The sequence below is a fragment of the Lygodium microphyllum genome, chromosome 24 (assembly GCF_053477565.2).
Source record: "Lygodium microphyllum isolate KBCC chromosome 24, Lygodium_microphyllum_v1.1.10, whole genome shotgun sequence".
Lineage (NCBI taxonomy): Eukaryota > Viridiplantae > Streptophyta > Polypodiopsida > Schizaeales > Lygodiaceae > Lygodium > Lygodium microphyllum.
The window spans coordinates 115,605,209-115,624,020 of record NC_141158.1 but is presented as its reverse complement, the minus strand read 5'-3'; the positions used below and the strand labels follow the sequence as shown (position 1 = coordinate 115,624,020).

Genomic DNA, 18,812 nt, shown 5'->3' with positions numbered 1-18,812 from the left:
GCCGATTCCATTCCATTTTTACATCTCTTTTGAAATGAACAGGAAGAAATTGGCTTTGTATCATGCGAACAAAGGACCGCCATGATTTTGGGGCAGCATGATCATATTCCAACCCCATCCACCAAGTATGGGCTAAGTCGGTCAAATGTAAAGCTGCAAACTTAATCTTTTCTTTTTCTTTATACTTATCACGATCATATAAAATTTGAAATTAATGAATAAACTTCAGAAGAAGATTAGGATTTCGAGAACCATCATACATACTGAACTTGATCTTCTTTTCAAGTTGAGATAGTGACTTAGTCTTCTTCTTCTTCTTATGCCTTCGTCCATGCCCGGATCTTGAGGTTAAAGATGATGAAGTGCTTGATGGGAATGAAGATGGAGACGAGGGTGAAGAATGTCGACGCCTTTGACGATGATGAGGTCTTCCACGAGAAGGGTGTGACTCTTCGTCACTAGAAGAGGGTCCATCAGAGTAGGCGCCAGATGACTTTGAAGAAGAGGATGAGCTTCGAAGCGATCTCTTTCTTTGTCTTGAAGTAGAATGGGACTGCCTCTTAGAAGTAGTTGGACTTCTTGATCGGCTCCTTTCATTGGTATGGCTTTGTCTCCTTGAAGCAGATGGGCTTCTTTCCTTGAATTCTTTGGGATTCTCAACTTTTTCTAGTTTGAGAAGTGGCTTACGAATTTGCTAATTCTCCTCTCTAAGACTTTGAATGGCTTGAAGGATAGCACTCGACCGATCCATTGAGACTCTAAGGAAAATATGCTCAAGCACTCAATGCAAGGGCTGAAAATAAACAAACTTATAATTGTAAGCACTACCAGTGTTGGGGTGAGGACCGAGCCAAAGCTCTGATACCGCTATAAACGCGCCGAACAACGTAGTATGCTTAACAATTATGATATTCGCTTATTTTCGAGATTTAATATGAAAGAGACTGAACACTTAAAGCTGAAAATGAAAATTACTCACAAAATTACAGCCATGAAAATATAAAGGTAACGGAGACAAGATTGAGGGTTGAAGATGGGCAAACTCCCCCCCCCCCCCGCGCCCGCCGAAGGAATGTATTTCTGCTCAACCCAAGTCCCTTAGGAAAGAGCTCAGTTACAATCAACCTGAGAGTGAGGAGAAGTAATTCTCACTCTCACAAGATTATGCAAAGATGTACAAACACACATGCATTATCTATTATGCAATGATAAGAACTGATTTCTTTACAGTATGAGAGAAGAAAGAGGGGAAATCAGCCTTTCTCCATCGTTGATCAGCAGTACATGGATAGGGCTTGCTTCTTGTTGCTAAAATGGAAGAAAGAGCTCGAGAAGGAGGTGCTGTAATGAATTTACAGGCTTGCTGTCCTGTAAAATAGCAGTGATAGAAGAGGGAATATGGAGGAATTTGATAATGGAGAAGTGGGGGATGATGATGGGGATGGATGGGGCCAGTTTCTGGCTATCTGTGGGTGCTGTACATGAGTTTACAGCAAAGAAAAATGATGCTGAATGAAGAAAAACGAGCTCTTATTTATAGGAGAGGGAAGAGGTAGTACAAAAGGGAAAAGTGGAGTAGCACAAGACAAGTAGTGTCCAGCCACATGTCATGAGATGTGACAAGTGGTGGGACACTTGGAAACTTGTGTGACAAGTGTCTTGACACTTGTCTCTTCTCTATGGCCTTCCTTTTTGGGCTGAATATTGTCAAGAACAGAAATAACCAAATTAAGTAAGCACAGTTAGAGTACAGAATTTACTATTTTTAGAATGACATCCTTATTTTTTAGGACTAGCATTTTTAGGCTAATTCGAGGATCCTAAAATTTAGGGACATCCTAAAATTTAGGGACCCCCCAATATGGGTGTCATATGAAAGCATTTTCCGTGTACATCGCAAAAACGGTATCAGAATCTTCATGTGACTTTCCTATGCAAAGAAATGTGCATTTCAAGCTTTCAGCCCACACATGCACATTGTACAAGCATTTCATGATCATGCCATCTTGTTGATTGTAACTATCTGTTCTGGCAAATCTAGCCCACACTTCAAGGCATCAATCCTTTCTGTGTGCAAGTCTAACCCTGATATGCGTGAGTTCTGGTCACAGGCACCCAATCGGGCCATATAGGTGGAAGTGTGAACTATCTTTACTCTAACCCACCGCGTGGGTCTACCATAACCTGTGACCACTCATCAGTGGCCAGCTCCAATGCACTTTTCTTTATATCTAATTAGTGCAAAGAAAACAAATTTAATAAATCATTATATAGACAAATTAATGAAAAAGGATACAAATTTTGTTTCTATAGAGTTGTGACACCTATGGAGCATTGCTTCAACTAAATGCACCACTCATGTCTCTTTTTTTTAAATTTTTTGATCGAGGGTTTGTCACTGGGGACTGAGAGGAGGCCAACGGTCGGCCTGCAGACAAGGTGGCGTTGTCCCTCCACTGTCTGGAGCGAGGGGTAGCATTGCTCCGTTTCCGGCCTCATGCGGTCTCCCCTACTTCGAGGATGGAGAGTTGCCAAATCCCTCCGGGTGGCAACGATCTCGTCCACTTGCGACTTGGAGATGGGCGCCGCTGCAAAGGCAGCGAATCAGCCCCACATCTCAATGCACGTGACCGGTGGCATCCACACAATTGTAAACTCCCCCCTCCTCGGGTTACAGGCGTCACAATACACCCAGGAACACCACTCATGTCTCTCTCTTTCTCTCTCTCACGCATGTGTGCATATAATTGACGCATCTCAAACCTTTTTTTAATTATCTCGTTTTTTTTAGGTTTCTCTACTTTTTTAATGGATTCAGCTCTCTCTCTCTCCCTAAAAAAACCCCAAATCTTGCATGTGGGCCACCTTATGGAACATTGCTTCAATCTATATGCACCACCTATGGTTCTCTCTCTACTTTTTTAATAGATTCATCTCTCTTCTCTCTCTCTCTCTCTCTCTCTCATGCAGTCAAAGCATTTGAAACCTTTTTTAAATACTACCCCCCCCCCCCCCCCCCCCCCCCCCCCCCAAAGTTCATATGAATTAAATTGGAGCAATCTATATGCATGATTTGCATTTGCAAGCATTAATCAAGTGCAAGTAGTGTGCAAAGTGTAAGTGAAGATCACACCCAATGAGTGCAAGTTGAGTATATGTAGGTGTTTCTCTTTATTATGGAATAGTTCAATTGGTGCAAATATGGCGGTTGCCCTTTAAACCATTGAGTAATCAACCAAAAAGTGACTCAAATGAGTTTACAGGAGCCCTAATGATCGGCATTCGTGTGAAGTAAGTTTAAGTTTCAGGGTATAGCTAATGGAAAAGATATTTTGAGAGAGAGCGGGGGGGGGGGGGGGGGGGAGGGGAGAGGGAAAAGGGGGAGGGTTTAAACAATGTTGCTTTACAAGTACCCTACTGACCCATGCTTGCACAGGTCATAGGCATGGAGCGTCTAGTATGTATGAGTTGAGGATCTACAAAGTCTTGATCTTTTCCTTTTGTTACTGATTGATTATTCAGTTTTCTTTTGCACTTGTTCAAAATCATTAAGTTGTGATTGTTGACATGACTTTTGGCTGCATGTTCTTGTATTACCTACAGGTTGAATCTATGTTGCAATGTCAAAGAAAGGTACATCGGTGTGGAAGTTGCTTATGCTTATAGTTCTGGGATTTTGTGGAATTTATTTGTGCTGGATGGGAGTCGACTACAAGTTCTCCAATAAAAAATTGGCATGGCAACCTGTAGCAATGTATATAAATGATTTGTGTGCGGAAATTACTGGTTCAGAATTTATTGTACATTATCCCAAATCCCTTTTACATGGAAGGTAATAATCAGTGCTCTTGTCAACAGCAGACTTTGAATCCTTCAATGTTGATGTGGATGTAATTTTATCTTATATTCTTACATGTACCTGGTGTCACTTATACCATCTCTCCCTCAACCCCCTGAAATGTCAGTTTTGGGTGAAGCACAGATGCATCTTGGAACAGTATAACATGCGATCCAAAGACGGTATTGGTTTATTGCTACGTTGTGGGTGCTATGAGATTTTGAATATCTCTCTCTCTATGTCTGAATTTTCAGGGGTATATGTTCTTGCACACCTGTACACAACTTTGTGATATTGTCCATGCAAAGGTCAGGAAGTGGTTGGTTTGAGACACTATTGAACAGTCACCAAAACATAAGTTCTCATGGTGAAATTTTCTCTGTGAAATCGAGGCGAGCAAATTTTTCCACCATTTCAGGCACGCTGGACAGGATATATGATCTTGATTGGGTCAGCAGTGCTTTGAAGAATGATTGCACAAGTGCTGTTGGATTCAAGTGGATGCTTAACCAGGTTAGGCCAATATGAAGAGAGTGTTTACTTTTTTTCATACCCATGCTTTTGCACGCTGTGTGGAAATATTATTGCTTCAATTGTAAAACCAAGCAGTACCACAGATGATGGCCTAGCAATTGACACTCGGTCTCATCATCACGAGGTTGTGGGTTTCAAGTCTTGCTGAGTGCATCACTTGGTTGGACACCTACATTCGTATATGTTTGTGTAAGCTTGGGTTCTTACCCACTCCCACAGTAGGTTTGTCCTCCTTGGTAGGGTCACCCGGGAAGAGGGTCCCAATGCAATCAGGTTCTGCTATTCATTTGGCTTGCAAGCTAGCCTATCTGTGCATACAAAAAATGCCAACGTGGCTCTTGCCTGCTCTCTTTGCTAATGTGTGGAGGGGGAAGCACCCTGCCTTGTGGGTATTTGGATGTTTGTGTGTCTCACTTCAGGGGGGGAAAAACTGTCCAAAAGTAAAGCCAAGTAACTAGAGTGGTTGAAGCCATTACTAGCTGTCAATAGGTTTCCTATGCTTGTACATGATGTGCATTTCTTATTTGCAACATAAATTCTTCTGATTCTGTTTTTGTGGCTTTTTTATTGCAGGGTTTGATGGAGTATAATAAGGAAGCATTAGCATACTTTCAAGATAAAGGGGTGTCTATCATTTTCTTATTCAGGCGTAATCTTCTGAAGCGACTGGTTTCTGTCCTTGCTAATGCTTATGATAGAAACATGAAGCTTCTCAATGGCACACACAAAGCTCATGTGCATTCTGAAGAGGAGGTATTTGTCATATGTGCTCTTAAGTGATTTGTTTCACTACTCAATGCTTCACACTAAACTTGAACAGCTTTATTGAAAACATCATGTGCTCAATATACATGTAGACATTCCATAGTGATCTCATTTGCTTCTGGCTCTGATGATGAGATGGCATTGAAATTGATAATGGCAATTGCTCGGGACTCCCACATAGTCAGACATTCTTCCATTGATACTTTCTCGTGGCCATGTTGTTGTCTTGGTGCTGTCCACTTGTGTAACAGTATGTGGTATCTCACTTTGAAACACGTGTATGAGTGTATACTTAGTAGGGTTAGTTTTTTTATTTACCCTCATTTCTCTTGTTTATGCTTGGCATGGTCTTGTCACTATGTACATGAATTTTTTGACAATGTTTGCATTCACACTCTCTATTCCCTTGATCTCTTTGGAGCACATCACACTTTCTACATGATACTGGAGCACTAAACTCTTGTTCACCTAGTGCTTGGCCCTCATATCTGCAGCTTGCTTAGTCATGGGCATTCTCTAATATTGAGCATTGAAACTGGCCTTGTGTGAATCAAGGGTAGTGAAATTTAACTTGCAAGCACTTGATCATAAAAAACAAAAATTTAGCAATAAAAAATGAATCAATTAGTGGAGCTAGAATACTCCCCCAAGCTTGGTGCCCCTGTGGTATTTCTTTATTACTCCTGTGAGGTGCCCGCCCATCGGCTTTCCAGGCACTCTTTTAGCGGTCTATTGAGAAACAAATCTAAGCGTCGCTGCCCGGCACTCCCAGAGAATGTTCCGAGTTTTGTCGCCTAGGGTTTCCCGAATCCGCCTCGCAACGGAACGTTCACGACCGAACCCACTAGGATCGACCTGAAATTCGGGTTCCTAGTTGTCAAGGTCTCCTGTTAGCATTCTAGCGTCGGGTTTTGGACATCCTACTTTACGCAGAGATACCCAATCCGAAGCAGATCCATGCCGCACTTGGTTCAAAGAGAATGGGAAACGAGAGGGATGCGTTGCTCAACCTCTCTGCCCATAGGGCATAGTCCCATTCCGGTCCCCTAAAATGGCATGAACCGGGTTCTAACCTAACAATACCTAAAAGTCGAATGACGATAAAACTTGTGAGAAGCCTCCCAGTTCTCTGGGACCACCCTGCCGTAGGACGGACTCGTTGGGGGATCCGCCCACCCGCTTCCCTTAATAGCTTTAGTTTTCTAATTAGGTCCTACCACATTTATGTGTGACACTTAAAGCCAGCTTCATTAATTAAGCCTTTTAAGGAACAGGGTTCGTTCGCATAACTTATAGCACAGACACGAAAATAGAGCAAAGCAATCTATTGACCAACAAGATCAAACAAGTTCCTTAACTTATCTTCAAGTTAATCTTTGTCTCCTGCCCATACAGGAGAAATTATGTTTCGCTTCTGTTCAACAGAAGTAACCCTTCTGCCCTGCAGAAGTAACTGGTCCAATTCACATGGCACCACAAACTCAATTCTTTATCTAGAATAGGATCTCCCAACATGCCCAGATGTTGGGGGCCACGGAGGTCTTCAATCAACTCCATTCTTGACCTAGCAAGGGGTGTCCAGAGCTCCAACTGACCCACAAGCTGTCTAGGAGCGAAACATCATTCTCGTGGTTGGTCTTTTCACCACTCGACCTTCGGCCCATGAATCGAGCAGTGCCCTCTCGGGTTAATATGCGGTGCGACCATGGAGGTAATCCACCCGTATAATATATCCTTCCTTAATTAAATCCTTTAAGAATCAAGCACAAACAAGGCATTCAACCTAATATCATTTTCCAAGAAAACATTCCTTTATTCCCATGGCGACTTGTCATCACAGACCCTTGCCATGCATTTACCATAAATCACAAGCACTTGGAATAATCATCCAAACAACAACTAACAACCAGTTGATGTAAAAACATTTAGGATGTTGTTCGATCAATCAACAAAACCAATTGCATTCTTTTCAAACAATACAAGAATAGACGATATAACATTTCCATCCTATATTTGCTCTTTCCCTTGGGATCTAAGAGCAATACTATGCAAACATGATCTTAACACTTCCTTCCTTTGGCTAGGGCATATGTTAAGGGTTCAAACACTATTCATGATGTAAGTTCTATAGGTCACTTACCTTGATTGACAACCCAACCTTGGGTTTGGATTGGCAAAAGTCATCGTTATCCGACGGAACTCAAGACATCCTAGTTTTAACCCTTATGATCAATTTCTTGTACTAGCCCTTAGTCAAGTCATGAGGCAACTAGAAAATTATCCTCATATATCAAACATGTTATAGGCATAACGTGTGAATACTTAATAAGATAAGTGCGAGATGATCTCAAGTAATTAGACTCCAATAGGTCGTGCATTGAGCTAGAATCTAGTTTTTCTTAATATTTGGGCTCTTAGGCTAAGTACCTTTGAAGTACCTAAACTTTAAACTAGTACTTCTCTATTCATGATTCTTAATGTCGTATTCTTTTAGTAATTGTGCTATTTGTAACCCTTGACTATATTTTAATCTAGCACTTGTATGCACAAGCTTTTAATGTCATTCTTTTGATGACTATGCTATTCATAACGCTTGACTAATTCTTCCTTGTAATTGCTCTACTAGCAAATAAGTCATATGTAACTAGATGCAATTCTCTTCCCTTGATATATGCACTTCACAAACTCCATCTTCCAAGTAGGTGAGATGAAATTTATCCTTTCCCATGACCTATACTCATGCATCGTAGTATGGGACCTAACGTATCTCATACGAGAATCAAAGCAAGCATCTATCAATTTGAAAATATATTACTTACGACCGGAACCGCAGTTGGATTGACGGTGATGCCTTTGCCCGAAGCCTTGTTGCTGGTTGCAGGATTATCATCCGCACGTGACATTCTTCGCTTGGAGACCATCATCCGCAAATAGACTCAAGAGATTAAGAAGGTAGAATAGATTCAAGATGGAAGAGCGTAAGAGAAGATCGTTAAGTCGAGGATCGAGATAGAGGGAATTGAGCTAATTCTCTTCCTTGCAGCCTCTCGGGGTGACTCTTCTCTCTCTTTCTCTCTCAAGCTCTCTTTCAAGCTCTTCCTCACAATCTCTTGGAGGAGTATCCTCCTCTCTACCTCTCTCTGGTAGCCTCTCGGGGTCTCCTTATGCTTCTTATGCCTCTCCCATGCCTCATATTTATAGTGAATTAGAGAAGAGGGCTTGTGGTTGAGAAGTTGAGCTCTTTGTGGAGGGGGATCTTGGAAAGATCAGTGATCTGATGCTCAGATCATAAATTTGATGGTTCCATTGGCTCCGAAAGGGGGGTAAAATTCCAAGATGCTTGGTTAGAAAGCTCTTAGTTCACTCCTTCTTTTCTCTGTTCAAAGTGTTGTCCACTGCTTGTAAACTGCGATCGCGGCGCGCGCGATTTCGCAAATCCTCTCTTTATTTTTTTCTTTTTATAAAATCTCCAAACTAACTAAAATATCACTTGTCTTTTCTTTTAAATGACATCCAATTCTAAAATCTCCATATTATTTTTTCTTTTAGGATAATATCTAAAATATACTAGCTTTGCCCAAAATCTAATGTTTTTGGACCATCCAAACTATACTCATGAACTTAGTGATTAATATAACTCATAAGTCTCGTTCACGTTGTAATTTACGTGAAGGGTGACTATGGTCCTTTTCAATCCGAGAAAAATATCGGATTTATGACTCTTGATTTTTCTAAATAAAATATTTTAAATTAAATAAAAATTACTAATAATTAATGTTAGTTAGTTTTTACCTTAATTAGTCTTTAGTTAGTAAACTTACTAACTTATTAATTGACTAACTAACTTTCGAACTAACCAACTAACTTTTATTGTGCGGAGATATTACAACTCCTAAATGATGTCAGTAGCTTTCCAAACTCAGCCCTCAAGTAGGCCAATCCAAATACAATTGTGAATGGATCTACAGTGCTCAAGTACTTGTCTCCAACTGCTCTCGCCAGCTAAGAGCAAGAACACCAAATCTGAGTAAAACAACTATGATTCATGGAGGTGCAAGAAGAACAATTTGCTTGACATGGAATCTTGCCAGTAAAACCCTATCCGACAGAATTTTTTGTAACAAATCTCTCCAGAATGCCTCAAACCACTGAAAATAAGCGCAAGACAAACACTGAGACTACTGAAGTAGTCTTAGAACAACATTATCCGGCCATAACCATACTCAAAATCGGCTTTCACTTGGCTTTGGACAACTTTACCAAGCTCAAATCGGTGTTGAGAAACCCTTCACCCGCAGTTTGCGCTTTTTGCAATTCTGTGTTTTGCATTTAGGGTTTGGGGCCCCAAAAAGGGGCACCATCCTAGACTGACTGTGCCTATTTATAGGCCACTCTCTCATTCATTCTTCACGGCTGATTCATTCAGTCCGTCACCTCTTCTCTCCAACCTCTCCACTTCACATTCACTCCATGATTCGGAACTTCATCATTCCATTCATCAGAGTTTCTTCTCTCTTCTCTTCTCTTCTCCACGTTTACCGAGTTCACTCCTTGTTCCTCCCCGCAAACCCTACTGTCTCGCTGGTACGTCACCAACATCTCCACTACCCTCACACCCCTTTAGGAGGACATTGCGGTTCGTGGTTCGTGGTTGTCTTCATCATCTTCCTTCTGCTACGGCGCCCTTGGTCCCTTGTATCACATTCATTCCATGATTTGGAACTCCATCATTCCATTCATCAGAGTTTCTTCTCTCTTCTTTTCTCTTCTCCACGTTTGCTGAGTTCACTCCTTGTTCCTCCCCGCAAACCCTACTGTCTCGTTGGTACGTCATCTTTTGACATGTTATCAGAGCTAGATCTGCTCAAACAGTGGCAAAGATCCTCCACTTTAGTGAAGGCAAAGACCGGTGGCGGGTTTGGCATCCACTTCTCTTATTCTTCCACTGCATCAAAATCTCGTTTTTGCAGGTTTCAGGTGTTTTCAGCTTGCTGCCCACACCCCGTTTGCAGAGGACATCTCAGCCCTTGCTGTCTATCACTATTCCCTATAGTTTGACACCTGTTTCCAGCCTGGCACCCGCAGTTTGTAGCTGTTTACAGCAGAGTGACTGTTGCTGATCACTCTCCATTCAGAAAACAATCTCGTTTTTGCAGATTTCAGGTATTTCAGCTTGCTGCCCACACCCCAAACACGGAGGACATCGCAGTCCAAGCTGGCCATTGCTGTCTACAACATTCTGGCACCTGTTTCCATCCTATCACACACTGTTCGAAGTTGATTTCAGCATATCTAGCAGGAGGCTCTTTAGCACCCTCAATGGCGAGAGGCCATGGAAAGGGAGTTAGAGAGTATTGACCGAAATGAGACTTGGACATTGGTGGATCATCCGAGCCACAAAAAAGTCATCGGGATAAAGTGGATTTTTCGCTTCCAGCCCTCCGTACATTGATTTCTGCTGTTTCTGCCTGGCGATTGACTGCTGTTCATCTGCACTACTATCGTACAGCCTGCCACGCCAGCAAATTGCTGCGTTTGCAGGCTCCAGCTGCCACCCTGACAGTTTTCTCTCTCCTGTCTGTAGTCGCTGCAGTATTTCTCTCTCCTGCAGGCTGTCCTGCTTGCGTTTTCAGTCTTTCTCTCTCTTGCAGGCTCCGTTTTCAGTCTTTCTCTCTTGCAAGCTCCATTTTTAGTCTTTCTCTCTCCTCACTGCTGTTTGCATCAGATCTAGCTTCTCACTGTTGCGTTTGCTGGTGTTCGACATCCGGAGGCTGCCTTGCTGCGATTCCGGATCCGTTCGGAGTACGACACACTCTCCAGCTCATTAACACTGCCCTGATCCTAGAGATACAGGAGTTCGAGGTTCAGTATTCATTCACTGCATAGTGTGTTTGCCGCATGAGCATCGTATTATTAGTAGTCATATCATTTCATTTATTCAGTGTGTTCATTGTCTCTGAGTTACTCTAACCCTAACCCTAACTGTGTTCTTTTTATCAAACTATGCTTTGTCATACGGTTTCTGTTTGTGTTTCTGTGTTAGGGTATTTTTCTTAACATTGTATAGTCTAGGATGGTAATCTTCTTGATGAAAGAGGGATTTGAGAGTGCAAGGAAGAGCTTTTCTTGATGTGTACAGTTGATTGCTGCAGGCAGAGATGCTGGCTGCTTACAGGCCCGTGATCAACACACATGTTTTGATTGATCATTTACAACGGATTGAGGATGTTACTAATGATGCTATTCGATTATTCAACACCACTCGGCACTCGATACTCTACTATGAAGATCTTGTGAAAGATGGTGAGGTATGCTCTTTTCCCTTTCACATACAGCGAGTTTGAGATGTGTTATTTCTACTTCTCCATAAGAGATTCTGAGCTTATGTTTTCTGGCATAAGTTTGATTATTCACGTTTTGTGTTGAACAAACTAGTAAAGCTGTGTTGAGAAGTTGATAGTTCCACTAGTAGTAAAAAAGAATACATCCTCAGCAACATCATACTTGACTGCATGAAGGTTGTAATTAAGTGTTGAAAATGATTCAACTTCTCATAAAAAGACTAATGATAAAACCTGTGGCCTGCTGTGATTCACTGCACCAAACCACACTGTGTATTTGCTTACAGCACCTAGCAAGTTGCAACCATGGTAAGGTGGATATTTGCTTGCAGCATCAATTTCACAAAATTAGCAGCCACACAAAGATACAAGTCCAGTTTAGTGATTGAATGAAAGATACCAGCTGACACTTCCTTTATCATTGTTCTTTCATACTTCCTATCACAAGTTTTCACATCATATTTATTTTTCAGATTTTGGACAGAGTCCTGGCATTCTTAGGTGTCCCTCAAATGAAACTTGATAGTCAACACGTAAAGATCCATAGAAAACCACTTAAGGATCAGATTGAAAACTGGCAAGAAGTCTACAATACTTTGAAAGGGTCCAAGTTCGAGCACTTCCTGCAGAATGAGGACTATGTATGATAGTCAATAAAGCACGGCAGAATATCGCAACTGGGAAGGCCCTTCAACAGCCAAGGTTGCCTCGGTTGGATCTCAAAGTGTCCTTCCATGGAAATTTGATGCCTGACTGCAAATGGCTTGCATTGTTTCAGTAGTCATGTCCCTGGTTGGAAATTGAGAATTGAAGGCGGAAGCTGCACAAGCTGCGGTCTCAAGAACTTCGGGGCTTCCATTTCTAAGATGCCCTCCAGGTTGGCATGTGCACTACACAGAACCCTCAATGGGATGCAGTGATCATATTACACTCCTTGCTGGCAATGCTCAAGTCAGTGAAATATCAAAGCAAGTTCTCTGCTACTTGCAGTCTTGGCTGCTAGTGTAACAATACTCAATTGTTCATGATGATAACCAATCACCAGAAACTTACAATGATACTCATTAATATTTGATTCTTTTCCGATGTTTTTTTGTAGTCAGTGTGTTAGGAGGTCCTCACCTAACATTCCTAATAACTTGTAACATTTGATACTAGAGTTCCAAAAACACAGCAGTGTGCTTGAGAATGACCAAATAGAGCACTCCTTTTGCTTTTCTTGATGCTTTTGAATACAGTGAACAACGAACTTCCTTTACTTGACAAATGTGTGTGAGTGATAAGGACTTGGACGTTGTCATTGTAAATACATGGCTCTGTTTTCTGAAGGTAAAGAAGTCACAAACTGGTGTTTAATTTAGATACAAAATGATTGTGGCTATGCATGGCTGCTTCTTTACGAGAGTGAAGCTGAAGATCCAGCCATTTAGCACTTGGAAGTAAAATTCTCAGAGCCTAAAGGTTCAGATTTTGTGCTCTCAAGGATAAAATAAGAACATACCAAAGTATGAGAGGAGAGCCCTCTTAATAATTTGGTACGTGGATGTATACATGAGCACCGATGAGCAATGCTAAAACTTCTTACAGCCAAGCAAGAAATACGAAAGAGAATACTGGATTCTCATATAGCAGGAATGCTAACCATTGAGGTAAAGTAGATTTTACTTCCTAAAATGTATTGATATGTAAGCTAAAAGCTAAAGAGTAGATTGACTTTGCAGTACAGTAAACATTGCATATCAAGTTAGCAAAAGAAGAAAACAGGTACACGGAGAATCATCAAGCTCTGAATGCACCTCCCAGCCCAGCATTTGTTGGAAGGAATTGTAGGAAACCTTGGGTGGAGATTGTGGATGCTCCTCAATTTATATAACACTACTTTTTGGGTGCATGCAAAGGCACTACTCTCCATCCACAGATTCCCCAGCTTGTCAAACTGATTTGCCTTACAGGTGCTTGTTTTGTAGCCTAAAGCACATTGCAAATAGAGGAGTTATCTGACCTTAACGCCTGTATGAGTTGATGGTTGTGATCACTAAAATAAACTACTCTACATGGAGTAAATCCAGTGCTTAAATCTACTGATGAATCTGAAGGATGGTGTGTGTGTGTGTGTGTGTGAGACTTTTCTCTCATCCCTGTACTCTTCTCCCTGCCACCCTCCACCCTTTTCGTGTCCCATGTCTTCTCTGGATGGTGCCTCCATCTACTTTGCTCCGCCAAAGCAAAATGCTGTAAAGCTCTTATCACAGGATCGTAAAATTTATGAAATCTTCTTTTTGCAAAACAAGTCGTCATTCCAATACCACTTGCTCAAAACAGACACATGTGAAAAATATAATGTTGGTAGTAATAGGTCTAATGTTGTGTATAGGTGATTACACATGCATGCACTCTAAAGACCTTTTGCCATATTACATGAGCATTCCGATTGCACTTTGCTCGCTCATGTGATAGGAAGAAAATAGAAAATGGAGAAGAATGTGCACCAATAACTATACTTTGTGCTATGGATGTGTGCATGGAAACCCTTGTATATTTGATAAGTCTACCTACTAGAGGTCACTTGTTTCTTACGTAAGTGTGCTCACTGAGGGCTTAGTTTTCTTTGTTGGGGTTTGTACACATTGAATATGGTGTGCATCCCAAAACTAGTTGTGTTGAAACTTGCTACTAGCATCTCCATGCCTAACAACAAGAAGGTAGTGTAGCTCTAGAGCAATATATGTTCGTTGCAATAGATAGCCAAGCTATTAGTGTAGTGGTAGGAATTTGACAGAAGTTGCCTAGTTATAGTGTCTACTCTAGGTTTTGTGCTTGTTGAAAGCAAATTATTTCAAATTAGGTGAGCTTCTCTTATGCAAGAGTGTTGCGCGCATGCAAGAGATTGTGGTGAGAAATTGTGCAATGTCTAGTCACTTTTATGGTTAGGAGGATTGCATATTTGTATTCTCATTGGGTGGTGTGAACTCAACATCCTCTATTTGTACCAAGGCATTCACCTTCACTTGTGAAGACACTGTTTTTAACAAGTAAAGATTCTTCCAATCATGGACTCAAGGTTGATGTTTAAGCTAAACCATGTGTTTCTATGTGTAAAGTGCTAAATGCTAAATAGTCATTATGTGGCCCTATGCCTTGTGATTGTGCGCATGTCAATTAGACAACTAGTTATTGCAAGTTCTAGCATCAACTACCATTGATGTTCTATGTTGGTTTGGCATTGCAAGCCACGAGAAGCAAGATTGGGATGTGTAGAAGTGGCACTTGTCTAATTGTAAAAATAAAAAAGCAAACACACTAGAAGAAGAGTGAATGTTTTGCTTGTGCTTGCAAAGCATTCTTTGTTGCATGTTAAGTTTACACGAGCTAGCACAGTAGCCTTTGTTTCACATGACATTGTATGTATATGTGGCTTCTCTTGTGGAGCAAGGCATGTCAAGTTCTTATGCAATGTCATAGAAGTCACTTGTGGTATTGTTTGTGCGGCAAGGGATTCACTCATGGAATCCATTGAGACTTATTCCCATAGTGGGGCCTATCGGTTTTGTGAGTTCATGAGAATATATTGTATGATATCTTCATATAGGTTTTCACTTTGACATGGTCTCAAACTTCAACACATTTTTAACAAGATTGAACGGTAGATGGAGCAAGCATCGTCTTTTGAAGTCTTTTAGCTTGTTATAGTTGATTTACCATATGATGTGTAGTTTTGGAGCTTGGTTAGCTTGTCTTTGATGGCACTCTTAGCCAAAGCAAAAGTCACTATACGCAATATATTTGTGTGCACACTACATTGAATAAAATATCAACGGTTTGTAGCTCAAGCATGGCTAATGGCACCTTTTGCTCTACAAGAATTGTTCCTTTGTCTTGAGGGGATGTGCTTATGCACAAAATTATACATTTTGCTCTATAGCATTGCTTTCTTGTCTTGAGGGGATGTGCATATGCAAGAAATTGTAGTTTGGAGCCTCTCGCAAGTAGAGGTAGACCAATGTAAGCAACGCATTAAATGTAGTGTTGTTTTGTGTTAATCAATATCTTCCCTAGCTTTCAAAGATGCTCCATAGGATCTATTTAGATGTAATATGGTTTTCTATTGTAAAATTTCTTGGCAGCAATGATCATGTAGGGCAAACTTGTACATTAACTAATATCATGCACCTAATTGAAAGAGTCAATTGAGGGCTTTTTTGTAGACTTTATAAGGCTGTTAGTTGGTGACCTCAATGCTAGATGTGTCGTTTGGTTACATGTGAAGGGTAGAAGATCCTGAGGATCTTCTAAGATGATGGCTTTGCAAAGACGTGCAAAAATATCTTTTCATTTGAAATTTTTGTCTTCTTATGGTGGTGGTTTGTATCTTAATGAGCATCTTTGGCAACATTGACTTATTTGTGTAGATGTGTGTATTTATGAATGGGATGACTTGTTCTAATTCTTTTGGAGGCTCTTCAATCCAAATCATGCCATGACTATATTGGTTTTATTGACTCTAGGATTCAAGGACCAAGAAAATAGTTTGATACCTTTGGAAGCATTACATGATCATAAAAAATTCACATCTTAGTGTATCAAACTACTGCTCACGAAAATACAACACTTCATCCTAGAACCAACTTGATTTTCACAAAAGCAGCGCATTCAAATTTTGTGAAGGAAAATGCATTTTCAAAAATAGATACTTGTTATAAATTCTTCAAAAAAAACATGAAAAAATAATAGATTCAAGACTCCAAAATTCTCATCGATATGAAATGAGTATGTATGGTTGGACAAGACAATATTCTAACAAAACAATATTTCTCAAACCTTGCTTCAAACTTGTGCACATATTACTTAGTTGCAATCATCAATGGGCTTTAGTATATTAAATGTCTCATGAATAATGAGTGGCTCTCATTTTCACTCCACTTTAGTGTAGATTTGTTTCTTACAAATTTGTTTCTTACAAGAATGTCACCAATGGCACCGTGTCATTTTGTTGGTAGAGAGTGTCAAGAAGAACATCCATGTTGATTGTCATACCATTCTCTTCATTCAATGATGTGTCCTCATAAACTTGTATAAAGCCTTCATTGTTCTCAAGGGGCTTTATGTAGTTGCTCATATATGTGCGGCCATAACAAAACTTTGTTTTGCTACCTCAATAGTATGGTGGGGTTCTAATTGTATTTGCCATCACCTTTGGAAGTAATGAAAATTCCAAATTTATTATTCTTGAAGGTTACTATGAACCTTAATATGGAATGCGAGTGTGACTAAGTGGAGTAAGAACATGTTAGGGCATTTGATCAATGTGGAATGCCTAGCAATATAACATAGTTTTGCAAAGAATGCTCCTATAGTTGTTCCTTGGGTTGATAGTATAAGGACATTTCACACAGTTGGGTTGTCTCAAGGTTAGGCTACAAAAAACTAGAGACTATATTATAAAACATTGCAAGCTCATGACTTGCACCAATCTGATAGTTCTTAAGTTCTAAGGAGCCCAAAAATAAGAGACTATACAACAAAGGATTGCAACCTTGGATCATAAGTTACTAGAGTTTAAGAGACTATACTACAAAAAAGATGGATAAAGACATACATAGAGACAATGCAATATTTAGATTTTGCAACCTCTTGACATGAACTCACCATAATGATAGGGTGAATCTCATTGTGTTTTGTACTTGTAAGCAAGGAACATGTAGCCATAATGATCTACACATATTTAACTCACCATGAACAACATTCAAAGATCAATGACCTATCCACATGCACACATAAATGGAGGTGCTATCTTTTTAGGTCATCATCATTGGCAATGTGCTTTTCAAGGGTCCAAGGAATTAGACGTTTCACAAATTTTAGGAATTAAAACTTCAACGAATGCAAGTTAAATAGAGGCATATAAATATTTACCAACACCAAATTTCAAGGGAAAACCATAAATTTCACTAAAAAGCAATTCCTTCTAAGTGAGATAAGAGGCTAGAGAAGTGGAAGGGGGTATACACTAGTAAAGTTTTTTAAGGGCCATATCATTATTTTTGCAAGAGATGAAGAGGTAAGTGAGGGACTCAGTTTCACATTTGCATTTAGAACAAAGCCGATTGCCAATAATAACCTCTCTAGCTTTTTCTCCTATCCATACTATTTTTTTAAAAAAACAAGCCATAAAAGGCATGAGATTCAACATTAGAGCCCTCATCTATTATTAATAATAAAGAAGACCAATTAATCTTTTTTTTTCAAGGAAATGCTCAGAGATCCACCTTATGGATGGATGTTAAAAGGATCTTTACCCTTAGTAGCATCCATGCAATATCTCAAGCTAGACATGCCTACTCATAAGCTTTTGCTTTTCTTGGAAAGCTTGTGAGCATGAATAGAAAGGGATGGGTCCATGATGGAGACAAATATGCTTAACCAGAATAAGTCCATGTAGGTCAAAGGGAGGAGGTCATATTTGAGTGATGGAATAGGGATACAAGAGGTTTATATCTTAATTTAAGCTTTCTAGATATAAGAGACTAGAAGAGGCTTTCTTACAAATGATGCTAGCATTTGAAAAAGCCATATTGGTGGTTTCAAAATCTTTATAGGATAATCTTAGCAAGCTACAAAAAGAGGGCACATGACAAGTGATGAGGGCCTAAGTGTCTTAAAGATTCATGAAATTTCTAAGAATCCACCTAGCCACAAGGTTATTAGCTACCTATTTGATATCTAGGAGGCCAAACTAGTTTGGAAGGATGCAAATTTTCAATGAGACACTAGATATTCTAAAGAGAAAACAAAACTTGCACAAGGTATGTAAAGGGTTCCCAACATGCTAACTATAGGTGAAGGACGAGGAGATAATATCCTTTAGAGTAACAAATTGGCTGACCACAACACACTAAAATCCTTTTCATTTATCAAACTTATCTTTAAATCTTGGGAGGAACTCAATCTCACCTTTTGTTTCATTGTTACTCTATGCCCCATAGGAATTAGGAGTTTGAAGAGTTTGAATATTTTACCTTCTTTTATGAGTTTGAAATCTTGACCAAGATGGGCAACTTGGATCAGGGTTTTGAAACTTTTTTTTTTGGGTTGACTAATGATAGCTCCTAAGGCCTCATAGAAAATTTGCAACTCAAGTGATGCCAAAAGAGGTATGGAGAGCTCATCATATGGATAGCACTCCCTAATAAATTACATAAGGAAAAGGAGTTTGTGAGGAAACCATTGGCAATAGTCTAGGACCTAGCATTGCTAAAGAGTGTGCACAACCTTGTACTTTTTGTCTAGATCAATTGAAAGATGAAGTCTCATTCAAGTCTATTGAACACTTTATC

At 40.1% G+C, this 18,812-nt stretch overlaps 1 protein-coding gene and 1 pseudogene across 6 annotated transcripts in view; one reads left to right on the top strand and one right to left on the bottom strand.

Moving 5' to 3' along the window:
* The window catches only part of LOC148015542 (uncharacterized), a 38,202-nt gene extending 25,457 nt beyond the window's left edge, over positions 1-12,745 (top strand). For 5 of the 6 annotated variants that reach the window (XM_087665127.1, XM_087665128.1, XM_087665129.1 and 2 more), the window contains 5 exons: positions 3,604-3,832; positions 4,093-4,351; positions 4,946-5,125; positions 11,290-11,445; positions 11,952-12,745. In XM_087665127.1, coding sequence (XP_087521253.1) covers positions 3,621-3,832; positions 4,093-4,351; positions 4,946-5,125; positions 11,290-11,445; positions 11,952-12,125 — 981 coding nt within the window. In that variant the 5' untranslated portion in view covers positions 3,604-3,620 and the 3' untranslated portion in view covers positions 12,126-12,745. The remainder of the gene's footprint in view (positions 1-3,603; positions 3,833-4,092; positions 4,352-4,945; positions 5,126-11,289; positions 11,446-11,951) is intronic. The other variant, XM_087665132.1, reaches the window with a different exon arrangement.
* Positions 2,439-2,681, bottom strand: LOC148015543 (signal recognition particle RNA; annotated as a pseudogene).
* Positions 12,746-18,812: the final 6,067 nt, after the last annotated feature.